Source organism: Trachemys scripta, chromosome 3 (genome assembly GCF_013100865.1).
Source record: "Trachemys scripta elegans isolate TJP31775 chromosome 3, CAS_Tse_1.0, whole genome shotgun sequence".
Lineage (NCBI taxonomy): Eukaryota > Metazoa > Chordata > Testudines > Emydidae > Trachemys > Trachemys scripta.
This window is the reverse complement of record NC_048300.1, coordinates 145466026-145484169: the sequence shown is the minus strand read 5'-3', so window position 1 is coordinate 145484169 and position 18144 is coordinate 145466026. Positions and strand designations below refer to the sequence as shown.

The following is an 18144-nucleotide window of genomic DNA, read 5'->3' as shown; positions in this document are numbered from 1 at the left end:
CAGCATCCAAATGCATAGAAGGGTTTGGAGGCCCTTGTAGAGGAAAATAGTTCAGTGGTTTATATGTGCTAAACTCTCCCTGTTTGTCCCTTCCTTCAGAATCATGTGAACGCGTCACAGGAGTTGGTGACTGGATGTGCGGACACAATATTATGCATTTGGCTCAAAGGTGGATGGTTGTTTCCCCCTGGAAGTTCATTGCTGGACTGAAGCTCTGAGTTGTCAGGAGACATGGAGCAGGGCAGGTCATGAGACTTGATGTTTGCATCTGTGGGCACAATATTATGTGTTGTCAGGGCCGGCTCCAGGCACCAGCTTAACAAGCAGGTGCTTGGGGCGGCCAACGGAGAGGCGGCTTTTTTTTTTTTTTTCCCCCCAATTGCTGCCGCCGATCGCGGTCGCAGCTTTTTTTTTTTTTTTTGCTTGGGGCGGCAGAAATGCTGGAGCCGGCCCTGTGTGTTGGGACCATAGGGAGGCAGTCAGTTCCCCTGGAGGTCCATAGCTTGGCCTCAGTGGCAAGGTGAATCTGAGTTGGCGTTGCAGAAGGGATGTGCTGTGGGACCAGCTGATGCCTGTTTTACATTCTTTGGCAGTCCGGAAACAGTCACCTGAAATGATTATAGTTCATTAGTTGAGTAGGGATTTTGTAAGCGGGTGATGTGATCATCAGGGCACAGAGATATTTAGGGAAAATCCAGATTCAGGGGGTGATGCTGACTGATCTGAAATGCTGGGTTGACAAGGCCAGAAGGTGTATGTCTCATCAGGAATGGAGAAGATCCATAATTACCCACCCAAAACTATTGTATTTGGTACCTTATTATTCAGGGACAATGAGGTACACCTTCCTGAGCAGGGAACAGATATATTGTGGGCTGTTACAGAGGAAATTGTTAACTATTCTGGGAACCCAGCTGGGGCTGGTGTGAGGCAGCCAAGTAAAGTGATTGGTGACTTCCTTGCATTGGACACATGCCACAAGGATTGTTCCACAGGGGATAAGCTGGAAGTGGATTTAGAGAAAGGCATTTCCTAAAGCAGCTGGGAAATGGGATTCGTGCTCCTGATATCTGGCACAGCAAAAACACCCTTTGTCCAGCCTCTTCACTCTGGTACAAAGGATTGGAGAAGGGGTCCCAACAATGGGCTGGGACCATCTGTGGAAGAGTGGGGGGCTGATGGCATCAGATGAGAGCGATTAAGGAAGGAATCATGATCTGCACTGTACAAATTACCTAGGAACTAGCCAGCAATGAGACAAGTTATTAAAGTTGTGGCCTAATTAAACCACATTCCTTGCAAACTGTCTTTCTTCCCGCATGTCTGGACAAGGGTGAAGTGATGTTAAGCATCCCTCTGGATTTAAATGGCTACCCTATTTCAACTCTAGATTCTACTTGCCTGACATACAGTTTTTATCATTTTTATTTCCAAATTAATTTAAGACCCAAACATCAAATTAGGATATAATTATGATAATAAGATTAAATAATGATTGAATCTCCTACACAATTGTCAGGTAAACAGTTTTATTATATTTTATTGAAATACAAAAGGTTTACATCCAGCAAGTGTATTTGGTAATTAATATTTGATAGTGATAAATAGTCATGAGCAATCATTTCATTATTCAAATACACATTTAAGAATGTCTTCTTTATTGCCTGACTAATGAAGAGTTGATGTGAATTGAAATATACTAAATACATTGCACAAAATAGTCTGTTTTTTCCATTCTTAAGTGATATGATCAGCAGTTACAGCTAACATTTGTTGGAAGATATCTTTCAATGCCCACTGAAAAATAATTTAAATGAGGTTCTACTCTGAGATGTGACTTGGTAAAATAGCATCATGGGTTCCCTGTTTATTGTCTCAATGATTTCCTACTCAAAATACTCAGTTTATAAGTCATAAAGATGTTATGTCAGCCCTGCAAATTCAACTTGGGATTTAAAATGGGTTCTTTTACCTTGCACATGAGCACCAGTAACACAGATTCTGCATGGCAAATTATGGTTTGCACAGATGTAACTAAGTGGAACTTTGTCATCTACTCTGTTGACACTGCACAAGATAACACAGAATAAAGCTCCTCAGTCTTTCCTCTGCTGGCTCTGCAGCACTAACAGTTAAAAAGTAAACACTTAATTTTTTGTCACTAAAATAGCAGATAATATTCTGAATACACACAAGATTCAGATCTCAATAAACAGGTACCATGTTGCTGTAGTACACTGTACTGAGTAGAACCGCACTTGTAAGTTTTAATTACAGTTTTTGTTGTACAATAAATGGTAAACAATGATGCAGCATAGACAGACTCATGAATAGGACAAGTAACATCAATATTTGAATCTGGTTTATGAAACAATTTAGCACAGATGGGTGATAAGTGTATGGCTGCCCATTGCTTGTAGAGATGCCTTCTGCAAGAAACTTAATGGTAACCATTAGGAGAGATTTGTGTGTATACTGAATAGATATTATTTGTGTGGGTATATATGTGCATATATATATATATATATATATATATATATATATATATATATATATACACACATGCACACACTCTATTTGCTACCGTACAGTAATCATAAACACAAATCTCTTATGTACATTGTAAAATTTACAGAATATTTCTTTATGCCTGGAAAGCCTACTTTCAGGAAAACTGCAATCATTTTGCTCCATCCAAAAGTGTGAAATCTCAGAGTGAGAGACCATTTCACCATGAATTAAACAATTAAATATGTTAAGTGTTATTGGGGGTTGGGGTCAGACAATAATTATTTAATGACAGTAGATGTTGAGATTAACAAGTTAAAGCTTTATAACTGTTAAAATGCAAATTATCAACATCGCATGTCAAAATATAAAAAGCAGGGCTGTCAATTAATCGCAGTTAACTCTCACAATTAAATAAAAAAATTAATCATGATTAATCGCAGTTTTAACCGCATTGTTAAACAACAGAATACCAATTGAATTTTATTAAATATTTTTGGATGTTTTTCTACATTTTCAAATATATTTATATGTACAGTGCTCACTTTATATTATTTTTATTACAAATATTTGCACTGTAAAAATGATAAATGAAATTGCATTGTTCAATTCACCTCATAGTGAGAACTGTACTGCAAGTACTGTAGTGCAATCTCTTTATCATGAAAATGCAACTTACAAATGTAGAATTTTTTTGTTACATAATTGCACTCAAAAACAAAACAGTGCAAAACTTTAGCGCCTACAAGTCCACTCAGTCCTACTTCTTGTTCAGCCAATCACTAAGACAAACAAATTTGTTTACATTTACAGGAGATACTGCTGTCCACTTCTTATTTACAATGTCACCAGAAAGTGAGAATAGGCATTCACATGGGACTTTTGTAGCTGGCATTGCAAGGTATTTGTGCTAGATATGCTAAACATTCCTATGCCCATTCATGCTTTGGCCACCATTCCAGAGGACATGCTTCCATGCTGATGATGCTCGTTAAAAAAATAATGCATTAATTAAATTTGTGACTGAACTCCTTGGGGGAGAATTGTATGTCTTTGGCTCTGTTTTACCCACATTCTGCCATATATTTCATGTTATAGTAGTCTCGAATGATGACTCAGCACATGTTCGTTTTAGAACACTTTCACTGCAGATCTGACAAAACACAAAGAAGGTACCAATGTGAGATTTCTAAAGATAGCTACAGACCTCGACCCAAGGTTTAAGAATCTGAAGTGCTGTCCAAAATCTGAGAGGAATGAGGTGTGGAGCATGCTTTCAGAAATCTTAAAAGTGCAACACTCCAATGCAGAACCCGAACCCCAAAAAAGAAAATCAACCTTCTGCTGGTGGCATCTGACTCAGACGATGAAAATGAACATGCGTCGGTCCACATTGCTTTGGATTGTTATCGAGCAGAACCTGTCATCAGCATGGCTGCAAGTCCTCTGGGATGGTGGATGAAGCATTAAGAGACATATGAACCTTTAGCGCATCTGGCATGTAAATAATTCACGACACTGGCTACAACAGTGCTATGAGAATGCCTGTTCTCACTTTCAGGTGACATTGTGAACAAGAAGCGGGCAGCATTATCTCTTGCAAATGTAAACAAACTTGTTTGAATGATTGGCTGAACAAGAAATAGGACTGAATGGACTTGTAGGCTCTAAAGTTTTACATTGTTTTATTTTTGAATGCAGTTATTTTTTGTACATAATTCTACATTTTTAAGTTCAACTTTCATGATAAAGAGATTGCACTACAGTACTTGTATTAGGTGAATTGAAAAATACTATTGTTTTTTACAGTGCAAATATTTGTAATTAAAATATAAATAAAGTGAGCACTGTACACTTTGTATTCTGTGTTGTAATTGAAATCAGTATATTTGAAAATGTAGAAAACATCCAAAAATATTTAAGTAAATGGTATTCTATTATTGTTTAACCGTGCAATTAATTGCGGTTAATTTTTTTTAATCGCTTGACAGCTCTAATAAAAAGTAAATATACTTAAATGCTAAGTTCTCAAGCAGCATTTTTGTATATTACCTGCCTGTAAATGTTGATTATTATTGATGGAAATATTTTCTCTGTGTGTACAGTGAAATTGACGTTTACTGATGTTTACTGATAAAAATCTAATGTTTCCACGTCTATTTATAAAAGCAGGTTGGAACTGCACAAATACAAGTGTTCTTTTCTACTGGGTTCTCATACTGCTAGTGGAATGTAACACCAGCAAGATATCTGCTTGCATCACTTATTTTTGAAATACCTAATTAAAATCTTTAAGCACTATACTTTAAAACTGAACACTTAATAAATGCATTTTAACACTGTATTCACGATGAATTTTTAGACTGTTGCACTGAGCAAAGTGGCTGCAGCTTTCCATTAACAAAACAGTGACTTTCACTTGATGTCTGCTTCAGTTTCAACACGAAATTGTAAGACTTTCTGTAATCCCCAAATTTGCCCATATACATAGTTTAGCCTGAACTCCAGTCTTGAATAATGCTGAACTTGTTTCTGAATACCTGTAAGAAAGAATTCTTGTAAGAAACGTTTTTAAAAGTTTACAGAAGTCCTTTAATAAAGTGTTTTCAAATTGAAATAAATTGAATATGTTTTACTACACCACTGTAATCATCAGGCAAAGTTTCTCTAAAATCATATTGGCTATTTTCCAAGTTGTTTCAAATAGAATTTTGTAGTCCCCTACTTGCAGCTATTTAGTTGTGCATAGAGATAATGCTATAGCAGTCATGTTGTTGTTGTGCTTAGCTTTATGGGGTTTTTATATAAAATCTCAGTGAAAGGGTGCATGAATAGTATGTTCATTTGAATAGTATATTCCTGATTATTAAACAATGAATGAAATACAATATTCTGAAGAAGTAGTCACATATGAAATATTTATGGATCCATAAATACAATAGCTCTGGCAGCTGAAATAAAGCATTCTCCTTCATGACTTTGCCTGTATATAGTCTCAGTGTAAAGGTAGCTTATCTTACAAACTCACAGAACAATGTCCAAACCTCAGAACTATCATTCTGGAATTAAGGGTATAGCCCTTCTCATTCCACCTCCCTCTCCAAAATGTCTCTTAATGGTCCCTCAGTTCTCCTTCCTACCTGTATGATGATCTGGCTTTCTTAGACTTATTTCTATTGCTGTACTTTTGTACTTTAAAAAAAAATTTCTATGAATATTTCAATAATTCAGTTACTCTTGAGACCACTTGTCTAATATATGAGATGTGGAGCAGAAAAGAAATTGTGGCATTCTTCCTTCTCCTCAAAATTGTGTAATTCCAACCAACATCCCTGGTGATTGGAATACTTGGGTGAAGGGTATTATGCTGTTTTTTCCCCAGGGTCAGATGAGAAAGGAACTATACGTTGAGACGTGTATGATGGGGGAGCCCTTCGGGACCTTCAGTCCCAAACAGCTGTTTCGTGGGAAGAGCCTGTGTTCACATAAGGCAGATCCAGCACCAAATGACTTGAAATCCAAGAAATCATCCTCAGATTTACCTAAGGAGGATCCCATATGCTTCAGTTCTAGTACTTCTAAATTATTTTATTTGAGGTCTTTGGGTCCATCTCCTTTGAATGGGACATTTATAGTGATGCCTCGGGACTCCAGGAGAGAATTATCCTGTTCTTAACAGAATCTTGCAAACCTATTACAAATGCTCTCAAAGGCAGGGTCTGAAATAGAGTTTTGTCTAAAACTGTTACAATTGATTACTTCCTGCACTTTTTGCAAGGCTGCAAATGTGCCTTCTGCAAGGTTGCGTAAGTTTTGTTTGCAAACTGAACTTTGTACTCAATCCAGATAAGACCCTTTCTTCTTAAGGAGATCAAATATTTAGATTTATTGGTGGACGGTGTCAGTCAATGCCTGGAAAGGGATGCCCTTCTCACCTCTGATGCTATTCACAGTGGTAGACATTGATATTCAAATCTGGGTTGTGGCGGTCCATTTCAGTCAACTGAAAATGTATGGGCTTTGAAAGTCAAGCAAACTTAGACTCCAGACAAACCTCTTGTAGCTGTGAGTAATGTGCTGCTGCTTCAAACACTCCTTCTGCTGATCAGAAGGCAGGCATCACTGATTCTGACAGGCAATGCTGTGATAATATATTATTTAAAGATTCAGGAAGGAGCTTTATCTCCCCTATTACATACTTCCATAGAAATGGTGCATTTTGAAAGAGAGGTTTTCTTCAGCTCTATACCTGGCAGGAGTGAAAAGCAACTTAATAGATGGCTTAGGTTGCAAAAAATCAGATCAACTTTGGATAGTTTCCTAAGGATGTTGTATGTTTGACTTTTGACATATGGGGTCATCTAGGTTTGGTCTTGCTTGCCTGAAGTTACAACATGAAATGGTCTGCTTGAGTGCAGGCATGAACCCAAATTCAGTGTCAGATATGCTTCCTTTGCAGAGAGGAGCAAGACTCACATATAGCTTTCCCTTTTTCCTTCCATTACGGAATATTTTGAGGGAGAAAGGACAGAGTCCATGTGATCCTGATCACCCTAGCACAGGTTCTGGTTTACAGATTGGTTAGCCCTGTCCAAGGTTAACTTGTTTTTGATCTTGAGCACGGATCTTTTATTTCAAAATAAGGGCCTGGTTCGTCATAGTCATGAATCCTTTCGTTTGACCACTTGATTTCTGGGTTACGAGCAGGGTTTTTCTGAGCAGTCACATCCTTGCTTTTGGAATCACAGATACCTTTCACTTGGTAATCATATGACTTCATGTGAAAGCAATTTTCAAGCTTATGTAGAGACTAAAGGAGTTGTTTCAACTTCTGCACTATATATTGGATTTTCACGTACCCTTTTATGAACTCTGAATTATCTTTGACTATGGCTAAGGTGTACTGAACAGCCTTTACTTCTACCATCTCTATCTACCACACACTGGTTTGAAGGAGTTGGGTCTTTTTTCAAGCCTTGGTAAAATGATTTCTTAAGGATCTGGACTGGGATTGTCAGAGACCAAAGAGTGTTTAGGCATGCAATTCCTACTGAAAGTCAAGAAGATTTGGATGTCTAACTTCCGTAGTATCCTTTGAAAACCCCAGCCCATATGAATATGTATTTTCCAGATGGTAAAACCGAGCTTTTGCACTGCCCATTCATTTAGCTTTGTTAGGTCCCACTAAAGTTCCACAGCTGCTACTTCGATACTAACACAAATAATTTTGTGTCCTCTGCACCTTTTGCCTCCTCCCTCTGCAGCACCTTTTCCGAGTCACTAACAAATACAATAAGCATCAGTCCTAGCATGGAATCTTGGGGCACTACACTGTGAACTTCAGCCATAGTGAAAATTGGCCAAGTATTCCAATTGTTATTTTAGCCAGTTCGTAATCTGAGACAGTACTTCAGCTCTCACCCCATGACTATCTAATGCTGTCCTAATCTTGAGAGGAATTTTGTCAATGTATTTTTGATGGTTCAAATAAAATGGTAACCATGTCTCCTTTATCCACTGTCATACTCAAAGGATTCTAATAGATTAGAGAGGCATGGTTTTCTTTTGGAGAAGTTGTGTTAGTTTATTTCTATAATGCCATATGTTTTAATATTTCAACCTGTTCACCTGGTATGGAAGTAAAGCTTATTGGTCTATCATTCCTATAACCCCCCAAGCACCTCTTTTAAAGACAGGTACAATATACACAACTTTTTAGTTCTCAACTATAGTAGCTGATTTAAGAGTAGACTTATTTTTGTTAGCAGCTGAGCTCAGCCACTTCATTGTCCAGTTCCTCAGAATATTTGAGTGTATACAGTCCAGCCCTGGTGACTTACAGATCTTCATTTTATCAGTGTGTTCTAGCACCTCCTCTATAACAGTGCCTCATCTTTATTACTTGAAGAGAATAAGCCTGAGGTAGGTATCTCCCCAACATCCTCTGCGTGGCGAAGACCAGTGAAAAGAAATCACTTAGTTTCTCTGCTCCCCTTACCCTGGTAATCCAGTAAATTAATCTATTCTTTTGCAGGCTATGATTCAGAGAAATTACAATAGTGGAATATTTTGAAGGAACAAACCAACACAACTTCAGTGACAATTAGTTTGGCTTGGTGCCAGGCAAATCAACAATGGGTGCTATCTTTTCATGAAGAATGCTTGTGGAAAAATATAGGAAAAAAGAGGAAATCCCTGCATGTAGTATTCATCAATATTGAGAAGACGTCTCTCAGAACATGGTCATATATGCTATCTGTTGCTGTATGAGAATGAAACAGATACCTGAAGGCACATACAAAGGTGCTGCTACCATACTTAGACCATGTGGGGAAACTGAACAGCTTCTAGTAAGAGCTGGAGTACATCAAGGTTTGGCACTAAACCTATTTTTGTTCATATCGGTGCTCGATGCATTAGAGGGGTATCTTGATACCTTGAAGACAACAAGACTGTAAGTCTAGAGGGACCAGCCACCAACAAAGATACAGAAGTTCAAGTACCTAGGTTTGATAACGCAAGATAATGTTGAACTCAACAATGAACTTAACAAGCAGAACAGGAAAGGCCTGGACTAAATGGAGAGAAGTGAGCGGAGTGATCTATGCTAGGAAAATGCCTATCAAACTGAAAAGTAAGACCTACAAGACAGTAATTAGGCCTGCATTTTTGAATGGCTCAAAATGCTGGACACTGAGGAAGAGACAGGAGCAGATCTTGAATACTGTGGAAATGAAAATGGTAAGATGGATGCTTGGAATTACGATAGGTCACATTTGAACAAATGAATTGGGGAAGTATGAAGCTGGTACTATTTTCAGGGAAACTGAAGGAATCCAGGCCTAGCTGGCTTGGGCATGTGAAAAGAAGATTGGTAGAATATACAGGAAACAGGGCATTAAACTTAGAAGTGAAGGGTAAGAGAGGGGTTGGAAGACCCAAAACTGGATGGATGGATGGATGGATATACAAAAGGAACTGATTAGCTGTAGAGTTTCTGAGTAACTGCTTCAAGACAGACTGGGATGGAAAAGAAGGACTCAGAGCCAACCCCATGTAGATGGGACTAAGGCTAGAAAAAGAAGGAAGACATAGCTTGACAGTACAGAGAGAACTTCTCAGCTCAATCGAGTTTCTACCCTTCCTAGTTAGATCTTGTTGTTACATATAAGCAAGAGATTCTGTACTCCAAGTCGCACATTTTAAAGTCTAGATACACACAAAGTAAAATACAGTGTAGTGTTCAAACTCAAATTTAGGAGCCTTTTGTATGAAGGTCTTGTGCCAAATTTAAGTAATCTCAGCTCCTTACATTGCACTAATAAGTGAAAGTATATGACTACTATTCCTATTAACATTCGTTCTTTTGTTTGTTACAATTTTAGTGTCTTTTAGAGACTACTGCATTTGAAAGCTGGCATACAAAATGGCACAGTATTGCATAAAAGCACTTCAAAATAGAATGTAGCTAACTTATCAAACTCCCAAAGGAAAAGTCATTTTCAACAAAAAAGTACATGTTGTTTTCAGCTTCAAAAGGAATATGAAACTAGTACAGAGAGAGGTTTCTTGGTCACATCTACAAATGGTAAACTTGAGAATAAACATTAAATGGTACACTTTTCTTGAAAATGGAGTCACAAACCTTTATCTTATCTGGCTGATGCTGGAACTCCATAATTTCAGACACTAACTTGTCAGTCTTGGTTTTGTAATATCATCTGGTGACCTACAATATTAAAATAAGGATATTCAGGCTTAATTATTGCATTAATGATTAGGAAAGTCATCAGAACAGAATGGACTACCAAAGCCATGCAGAAGAGCTGTAAAAAGGTAATTTCTAAAGTTCTATTATGAAACCTATGCAGCAGTAAATATTATAGATTATTAGTAAATTTAGGGATTAGTATTTTTAGCTCTGAAATGGCTAAGGCAAGAGGCAAAACAAACCAAAACCTGATTTAGTTGTAAAGTTTATGCATGAAAGCGGACATGTTGTTATTTTGGGGAAACTTACATTGAAGAGGATGAGAATGTATGTGCATGCATTTTACCTTCACACTGAGTTGTTTTTCCATATTTGTGTAATGTTCGTTGGTTAATGATCTCTGAAGAACTGACACAAGCACTTACACTACAAGGCATATGGCTAAAGCTAGAGATGGGCTCATCATGTTCAAAAATGGGATTAATTCTTACAGCATTTTCTGTGCCACAGTTGTTGGGAGCAGCAGGACCTCTATAATGCAGAACATTTTTGTTTTATGTAAGAATCTGTAACTTAAGGAACATTATTGAAAATTTAATTTTCAAATGTGAAGGGAAAAATCATGAGCTGCTTACTCCAAATTAGTCTGGTTTTTGCATTTTCTTCTTATCTTAACAATTAAAATGATGACAAGAAAAACAAGGCTTAATAAGCTAAGAACCACAGCTTTTAAAATGAAGGGTTGTATAGGTTCTGGAGCAAACTTTGCACAGCGCTCTCCTTGATAAAATCGGTGCCTACGTACAGGGCATCTAAACAGAAAGAGGGGGAAAAGCAAAAAATAAACATAAGACTGAGGGCAGGAAATACAAAGTACTTGTGTCCAAAATACAGGGAAAACTGCCAACAAGAATAAGAACAGTTTTCTCATTGTAATTAATCAAAAAGAGTCTTTCCATATGAAGCAGCATGATTAATAATACATGGAAGAATATATCTTCAAGTTCATGATGATCAATATAAAACAATTGGAGACTGAAGTATTGTCTCCCCACCCCTGAATCGTGAGGAAGTTTGCATATAGAACAGAGCTTTGTGGCTGATTCCTAGCTCTATACTGAGTCCAAACCAAACCCTGCACGTGAATGCCCTGGGAATTTGTTCCATATGTTCTAATCGTATCTCTTTTTAAAAATCTTCCCTATACTTTGCTCATCGGTGACCTCTAACTTGAGAAGTGCTGTCTAAAGCTTTATACTACACTACGCTAATATAAAATAAACCTCTTCCAAAATGTTGGGTGAGACCTCTGGCTTTTCTATGAGAAGGTAGGTTCATAGATTATCAGAAGTGAACATCAGTCAGGTTTGAAGTAATTTTGGAAATGAAGCAAACATTGGACTGAATTTTACTTGCCTTACCAAGTTCTTACTTGGAAGTACTTCCATTGGTATCAATGATCTGCTATTTTCATACCTTTCTTGGTTTTGCTTGCACAAGCTTTTTAAGTTTATATTGGAATTATATAAGTATGTAACCAGACACAATTAACAGGCATTGTATTCATTATTTTTAATAAACTTGCATTCTCATTATGTTAATTATCTGCATTTAAGCTAAGCCATTTGACTCTGTGGACAAAATTCTGACCTTGCAAAATCATGATATTGGGTAGATATATTATGGGCATTAGATCCCAGTTAAGTTTATTGTTGCAAAATACAGCAAGTCTGCTATCATGAGTTTGCATATAGGGAATTCAGCAGTATCCCTTCAGAACTCAATCTGAGCTTCAAGCATCAACATCCTGTTCTTCTCTAAGAATCGCCACCCTGCACTTAAGCAGGGAGGAGTTTGACTGGCTGGCCAGAAGAAGGCGCAATGCTTTCTGGTTCGAGGGAGGAGGGAAGACTTAAAGCTGCTGGAAGAGCAGTCAGCATGGTGGAAGATTCACCACCTAGGAATGAGGGGTTTAAAAAGGTCAGCTGGGCCTGGCCCCTTCCCTCTTCACTCAGAACAGGCTGGGCAGCACCCAACCTCCCCTCCCCAATTAGGTCACAAATATGCCGGTGTTTAGCCCCCCTCCCGTCCCCCCCTCCCAAAAAAATTGGTTGGAATTGGTAAGGTCCCGGCAGTGAATCTGCTGAAGGGACATAAATTTTGCATCTGCACTGCACACATTTTATCCACCGGGTTAGTCCCAGACATCTGTCTAATAATAAAGTTGAGGCCTAATTAAACCCATGTCTAATGTCTCCTGTCATCTTTCAGCATAACCAGACAAGCCAACAGAGGCAAAAAGAGTTAAGGTAAGTCAACTATTGTACATTTTAAACAGTATACAACATAGTGGATAATTCCTCTACAGTCATGATATGCAGAAGTTGTTCAATGTTCTTATTGTTTGTAGCTGATATTGAATGCTCTAATTAGCATATACTGACCTCTTGGGGTCAGTACTAAGAATGATTGATTGGGCTAATCAGATCTGTACTCGGCTTGTTACAATGGCAGTCAATCAACTGCTGGGTAACACTTAAGGTTCTGGACATCCTGTGTAAGAGCCTCATCGTCTTTGACCTACTGTACAATCTACACTCCTTTTGAACACTAAGGGGAAGTTTGTGTGTCTGGATTGCATGACATTCTCAGTAATTGGCCCCCACTCCTGAATTTGCTCCCTGTGAAAATATGGTGTCTGGTCACATTTACAAAGAGTTGCAAGAAACATCATGCCTTCCCAACCAATGGAATCCTGGCTCGCTTGATTACTTTGAAAGCTGTGGGCAGCAGGGTGTCTGATCATAAAAAGATCTTGACTGTCTCAACATATGCTTTGTAAGGTGGCCAGCTATTACAGTGGTGGATACCGTGTGTGTATATATATATATATATATGCTTACAATAGTATTTTAAAATGTATTTTATACAACCCAGCCAAAAGTTAATTCCTCACAGATATACCTATTTTACCAATGGCCAAAAACGTGAACAAATGTTATTTGATTTTCCAAAATGTCAGAATAGTTGCATTTTGAAAATCAAGAAGAACCAAGAAGAATATCATTTCAAGTTACTTGTAATCTAGGTCAATGATGTTTCCTTTCTAATAAAGAACTAGATTGTGATGCCCTTACTGATATTGTGCAGTACTTGACTGCTTAAATAGTCCCATTGACTTCAGTGGAAATATTCCTTGTGCAAGGTATTTTGTCAATGGAACAATACCTCAATCTAGATCAAAATGTCTATATAATTTTACACGCATTGGCTTGCACTTGATACTCCTGAAAAAGGGTAATCCCAATTGCAACTCTTCATATAACTGATTTTTCAGGAACTATTGTTCAGCAGAATTAATGAGAAATATAACTTGCCTACCTGCAGACAGCTCCTTTTCCTGGAACTAATTCACATTTTCCGCCGTTAACACAAAGATGTGGCTGCATCTCACATAGACTCCGACATGGCAGTCCATCTCGGCTTGCGTAACCAGGTTTACAAAGGCAGTCTGCCTCTTTTGTCCATTCATTTGTAATGCACTCTGAAAATTCATCACATGCCATGAATTTGCATGGGTCTGCTCGATCAGCTGTAATAAGATAGAGACATTATTAGTGGATGCGTTGAGGCATTATCCCAGTGTACTTGGCAGAACTTGAGGCTGCTACAGAGAACAAAAGAGATTCACTACAGCCAGGCTCCTTCTATATCAATTGGTGGGACTATATCTCAGCATAAAAGGAAGCTGTACATTTTTCTTTCCTCAGATAGCACAGAAAATTGCTGTTATATTTTTCTTGCACAATCTGTTTCCTTCCCACATATTCAGAGTCATGTTTTTATGTTTGAATTGTAGAGACATTTTTGCATGTGGGTGTTCTGATTCTATCATCTTTTACTTTTGGGGAGTGCTAGTACTATATTTGCACATACATACAAAAAATGTGATTCTTGTCACAAGTAGCTTGCAATCTGATTAAGGACAAGTTAAAAACAGCACCATCCCTGTGTATAGTACAGAGTGACACTGCTAGCTAGAAATGGTGGCATTCTCTAGGGGAGAGCCATGTGTGAATGTCTTTGTGGAAGTAAGGTGGTTTACCTTTTAGGACAATCTCCTTTCATGAGGTGTATGAAACCATCATAACTTGCTGGTTTTCTGGGTTTGGGAAGGAGGCTGCTATGAGACACTGTATTGGGGAAGATGAAGGTCTATTGATGCTAGAAGAAAGGACCAAGCCAGGACTGCAGCCTGAAGCCATATTTCCTCCTTCCAAGCACCTCTAATTCTCCTGTGGACTGCCTTACCCTGCTTCCTCCTCTTGCCAGGTTTCAGTCCCCGCCTCACACCAAAAATCAGCAGGGGACTCTGCATGAGTCTTCCTAGCATGATGAGGCTGCTAGATGGAAGCAGTGGGGAGGAAGGCTATATCCAATGTACATATTTTTTGGTAGGAGTATCATTTGGTACCTGGATGGAAGTATGGGAGAGGATGAGGGAGATGAGAGCCATGCTAAATCCTTAGGCCTGAGGATACAATTAATGAGTAGCAAATTATTTCAACCGTGCGCATTAGTGTGGGAAAGGCCTGGGGATAAGTGTGCAGAGAATGTTGGGAAGGGTAAAAGGAGGAAATGAGAGCAGAGATATAGGCATGGGTGGAATGACATGGCCTCAAAGGTGCATATGAGAAGCCTGAACTGTTAAACGGAGCTGAGAAAATGCAGCCTTTACCTTAGCTGTAGAGATAAGCATGGGTCTATTATATAAAGATTAACTATCAACAGCTCTTAAAATGTCAAAATGATGTTATCTCTGCAATAATGGGCCTTAAGATTTGCCTTTCTAGGGAAAATAAACATTAGTTTCAAAAACGGATTCATGTTGGACATCCTACCTATTAACTATAAACCCGCTGGCTGAGATTTTCAAAGCCTTTAGAGGATATGGATGACCAGTGCCATCAATTGCAATGAGAACTGAACACTGAGTCCTCCCTGGTGGCACTGAAAATCTCAGCCATGCTTGAGGGTGCTCATATCTGCCTATACAAAGAGTGAAATGGATTGAATGATCAATAGGTCTCTTTCAGCTCTAACCTTCTATACAATTCCATGATTAGCTTCTCCTTCAAATTTAAAGACTAGGGAGGCTGTTTTAAATCTATCTTTGGTACTCATAAGATGATGTCACTTTGGCATCCACTTTGTTATTGGAATGAAGAACTTTGAATTCTACTAAGTTTGAAGCCAAAAAAAAAAAAAAAATTGTCAGCAATAAAGTAAATATCTGTAATGGCTGACTGACAAATCCCTGTCTAAATGTAATAGAAAAAATTCTTTACTGTATTAATAATTATTTTTGAATGAAAATTAAAAAAAAAACATTCTGTAGCAAAGCAATAAGTTTGTAAATCAAAAATTGTTAGCTCTTATTTTACAGAAAGGAAGTGAAATAACTTAAACAGGTTTTAGCCCGGAGTGGTATTCTATATCAATGTTCACAGAGAAACAGTTTTTCTCTTTAAAAAAACCACCACCACAACAACAATAAAAAGCCTATTAGCTACAGAATCATAGATAGAAACAAAAAATATTAGCTGGATCCACTGAAATGTGTCATCCTGCCTCCCCCCAGCATTTTACAAGGCTAGTTATTGCCTAGATGACTCTCACTAGTGTCTATCTTCGCTTGCTTATAAGTAAAAATAAAGTAAATCAGTACATACAATTGTCAAGATAAATTGAAACTTTGATTACATATTTTTGGGAACAAAGTGTGTGTGTAATAGAAATAGAATTAGAATTATGGTTAGATTCATAGATTTTAGGGCCAGAAAGACCATTAGATTATCTTGTTTGACCTCTTGTGCATTGCAGGCCTTTGAACTTCATCCAGTTACTCCTGTAGTGTGCCCAATAACTTGCATTTGATTAAAGCATATCTTCCACAACGGCATCCAGTCTTAATCTGAAGACTGCAAGAAATGGAGAATCCACCACTGCCATTAAAATAGTTCCCAATGACACCGTACCGCTGCTGTGAAATTTATTCACTCTTCTACACAAAAGGTGGGGCATGTATTCAGTACGCTTTTTTAAACCATTAAAATTGACTTTTACAATGTGCAAGAAGATTGCTTTTTGTGCTCATGTAATGAATACCAGTCATGAAATCTGTTCACTAGCCATGAAATAAGGATTTACCATTCTTTCTGTTGGCTAAGGACAAAGTAGAGTTGATAATTTTAAAAGTAGTAAGTGAACCTATCTTTCAAGGTGGTGATCAGACTCTCGACTGATTCAGGTTGGAGTCATGTTGATGCTACTTGGGCCTTAGAAGAACATTCTTTCCAGATAGTGGGTGGTCCATTTTCATGGCTAATGAGTTGGGGAATCTGTTTATGTACAACTTATGAATTCTGGTTGTTATGAAAGTAGTGTATCTTGGAATGCCTCTATCTGGATGTGGGATCCCTTATTTTCTGACAGACCTGTAGCACATACCTACCATATGAGGGACAATGGTTTGTTACTAAAATAGTTGCCTATTCAGGTGGAAACCTTGAGACAAAAGATTGGCTTTTACCGAGGAGAACTGCTTTATCAGTTTTCAGAGTGGTATCCGTGTTAGTCAGTATCAGCAAAAAGAATGAGGAGTACTCATGGCACCTTAGAGACTAACCAATTTATTTGAGCATAAGCTTTCGTGGGCTAAAACCCACTTCATTGGATGCATGCAGTGGAAAATACAGTAGGAAGATATATATATATATATATATATATATATATATATATACACACACAGAGAACATGAAAAAATACATATACAAGATAGATAGATATATATATATACACACACAGAGAACATGAAAAAATGAGTGTTGCCATACCAACTCTAATGAGACTAATTAAGGTGGGCTATTATCAGCAGGAGAAAAAAAAAACTTTTGTAGTGATAATCAGGATGGCCCATTTTCCAACAGTTGACAAGGTGATGTGAGTAGCAGTAGGGGAAAAATAAACATGGGGAAAATAGTTTTTACTTTGTGTAATGACCCATCCACTCCCAGTCTTTTATTCAAGCCTAATTTAATGGTGTCCGGTTTGCAAATTAATTCCAATTCTGCAGTTTCTCATTGGAGTCATTTTTTTGAAGTTTTTTTTGTTGGAGCCCTTCAGCTTCCCCTTCAGCCCCCAACTAAAACCTCTCCAGCGCATCATCAAGGATCTACAACCTATCCTGAAGGACGATCCCTCACTCTCACAGGTCTTGGGAGACAGGTCAGTCCTTGCTTACAGACAGCCCCCCAAACATGAAGCAAATATTCACCAGCAACCACACACCACACAACAATAACGTTAACCCAGGAACCTATCCTTGCAACAAAGCCCGTTGCCAACTCTGTCCTCATATCTATTCAAGGGACACCATCATAGGACCTAATCACATCAGCCACACCATGAGAGGCTCATTCATCTGTACGTCTACCAATGTGATATATGCCATTATATGCAAGCAATGCCCCTCTGCCATGTACATTGGCCAGACCGGACAGTCTCTACACAAAAGAATAAATGGACACAAATCAGATGTCAAAAATTATAACTTCAAAAACCAGTCAAAGAACATTTCAGCCTCCCTGGTCACTCAATTACAGACCTAAAAGTTGCAATTCTCCCACAAAAAAACTTCAAAAACTGACTTCAACGAGAAACTGCAGAATTGGAATTAATTTGCAAACCGGACACCATTAGATTAGGCTTGAATAAAGACTGGAGTGGATGGGTCATTACACAAAGTAAAAACTATTTCCCCATGTTTATTTTTCCCCTACTGCTACTCACATCACCTTGTCAACTGTTGGAAAATGGGCCATCCTGATTATCACTACAAAAGTTTTTTTTTTCTCCTGCTGATA

At 38.1% G+C, this 18144-nt stretch overlaps 1 protein-coding gene across 1 annotated transcript in view; it reads right to left on the bottom strand.

The window, feature by feature from the left end:
• Positions 1 to 10205: 10205 nt before the first annotated feature.
• IMPG1 (interphotoreceptor matrix proteoglycan 1) overlaps positions 10206 to 18144 on the bottom strand; it is an 89668-nt gene continuing 81729 nt past the window's right edge. Inside the window, exons 15-18 of the mRNA XM_034767018.1 lie at positions 13601 to 13811; positions 10855 to 11031; positions 10566 to 10750; positions 10206 to 10237 (exon numbers count right to left, since the gene is read on the bottom strand). Of these exons, the coding sequence (XP_034622909.1) occupies positions 10206 to 10237; positions 10566 to 10750; positions 10855 to 11031; positions 13601 to 13811 (605 nt within the window). The remainder of the gene's footprint in view (positions 10238 to 10565; positions 10751 to 10854; positions 11032 to 13600; positions 13812 to 18144) is intronic.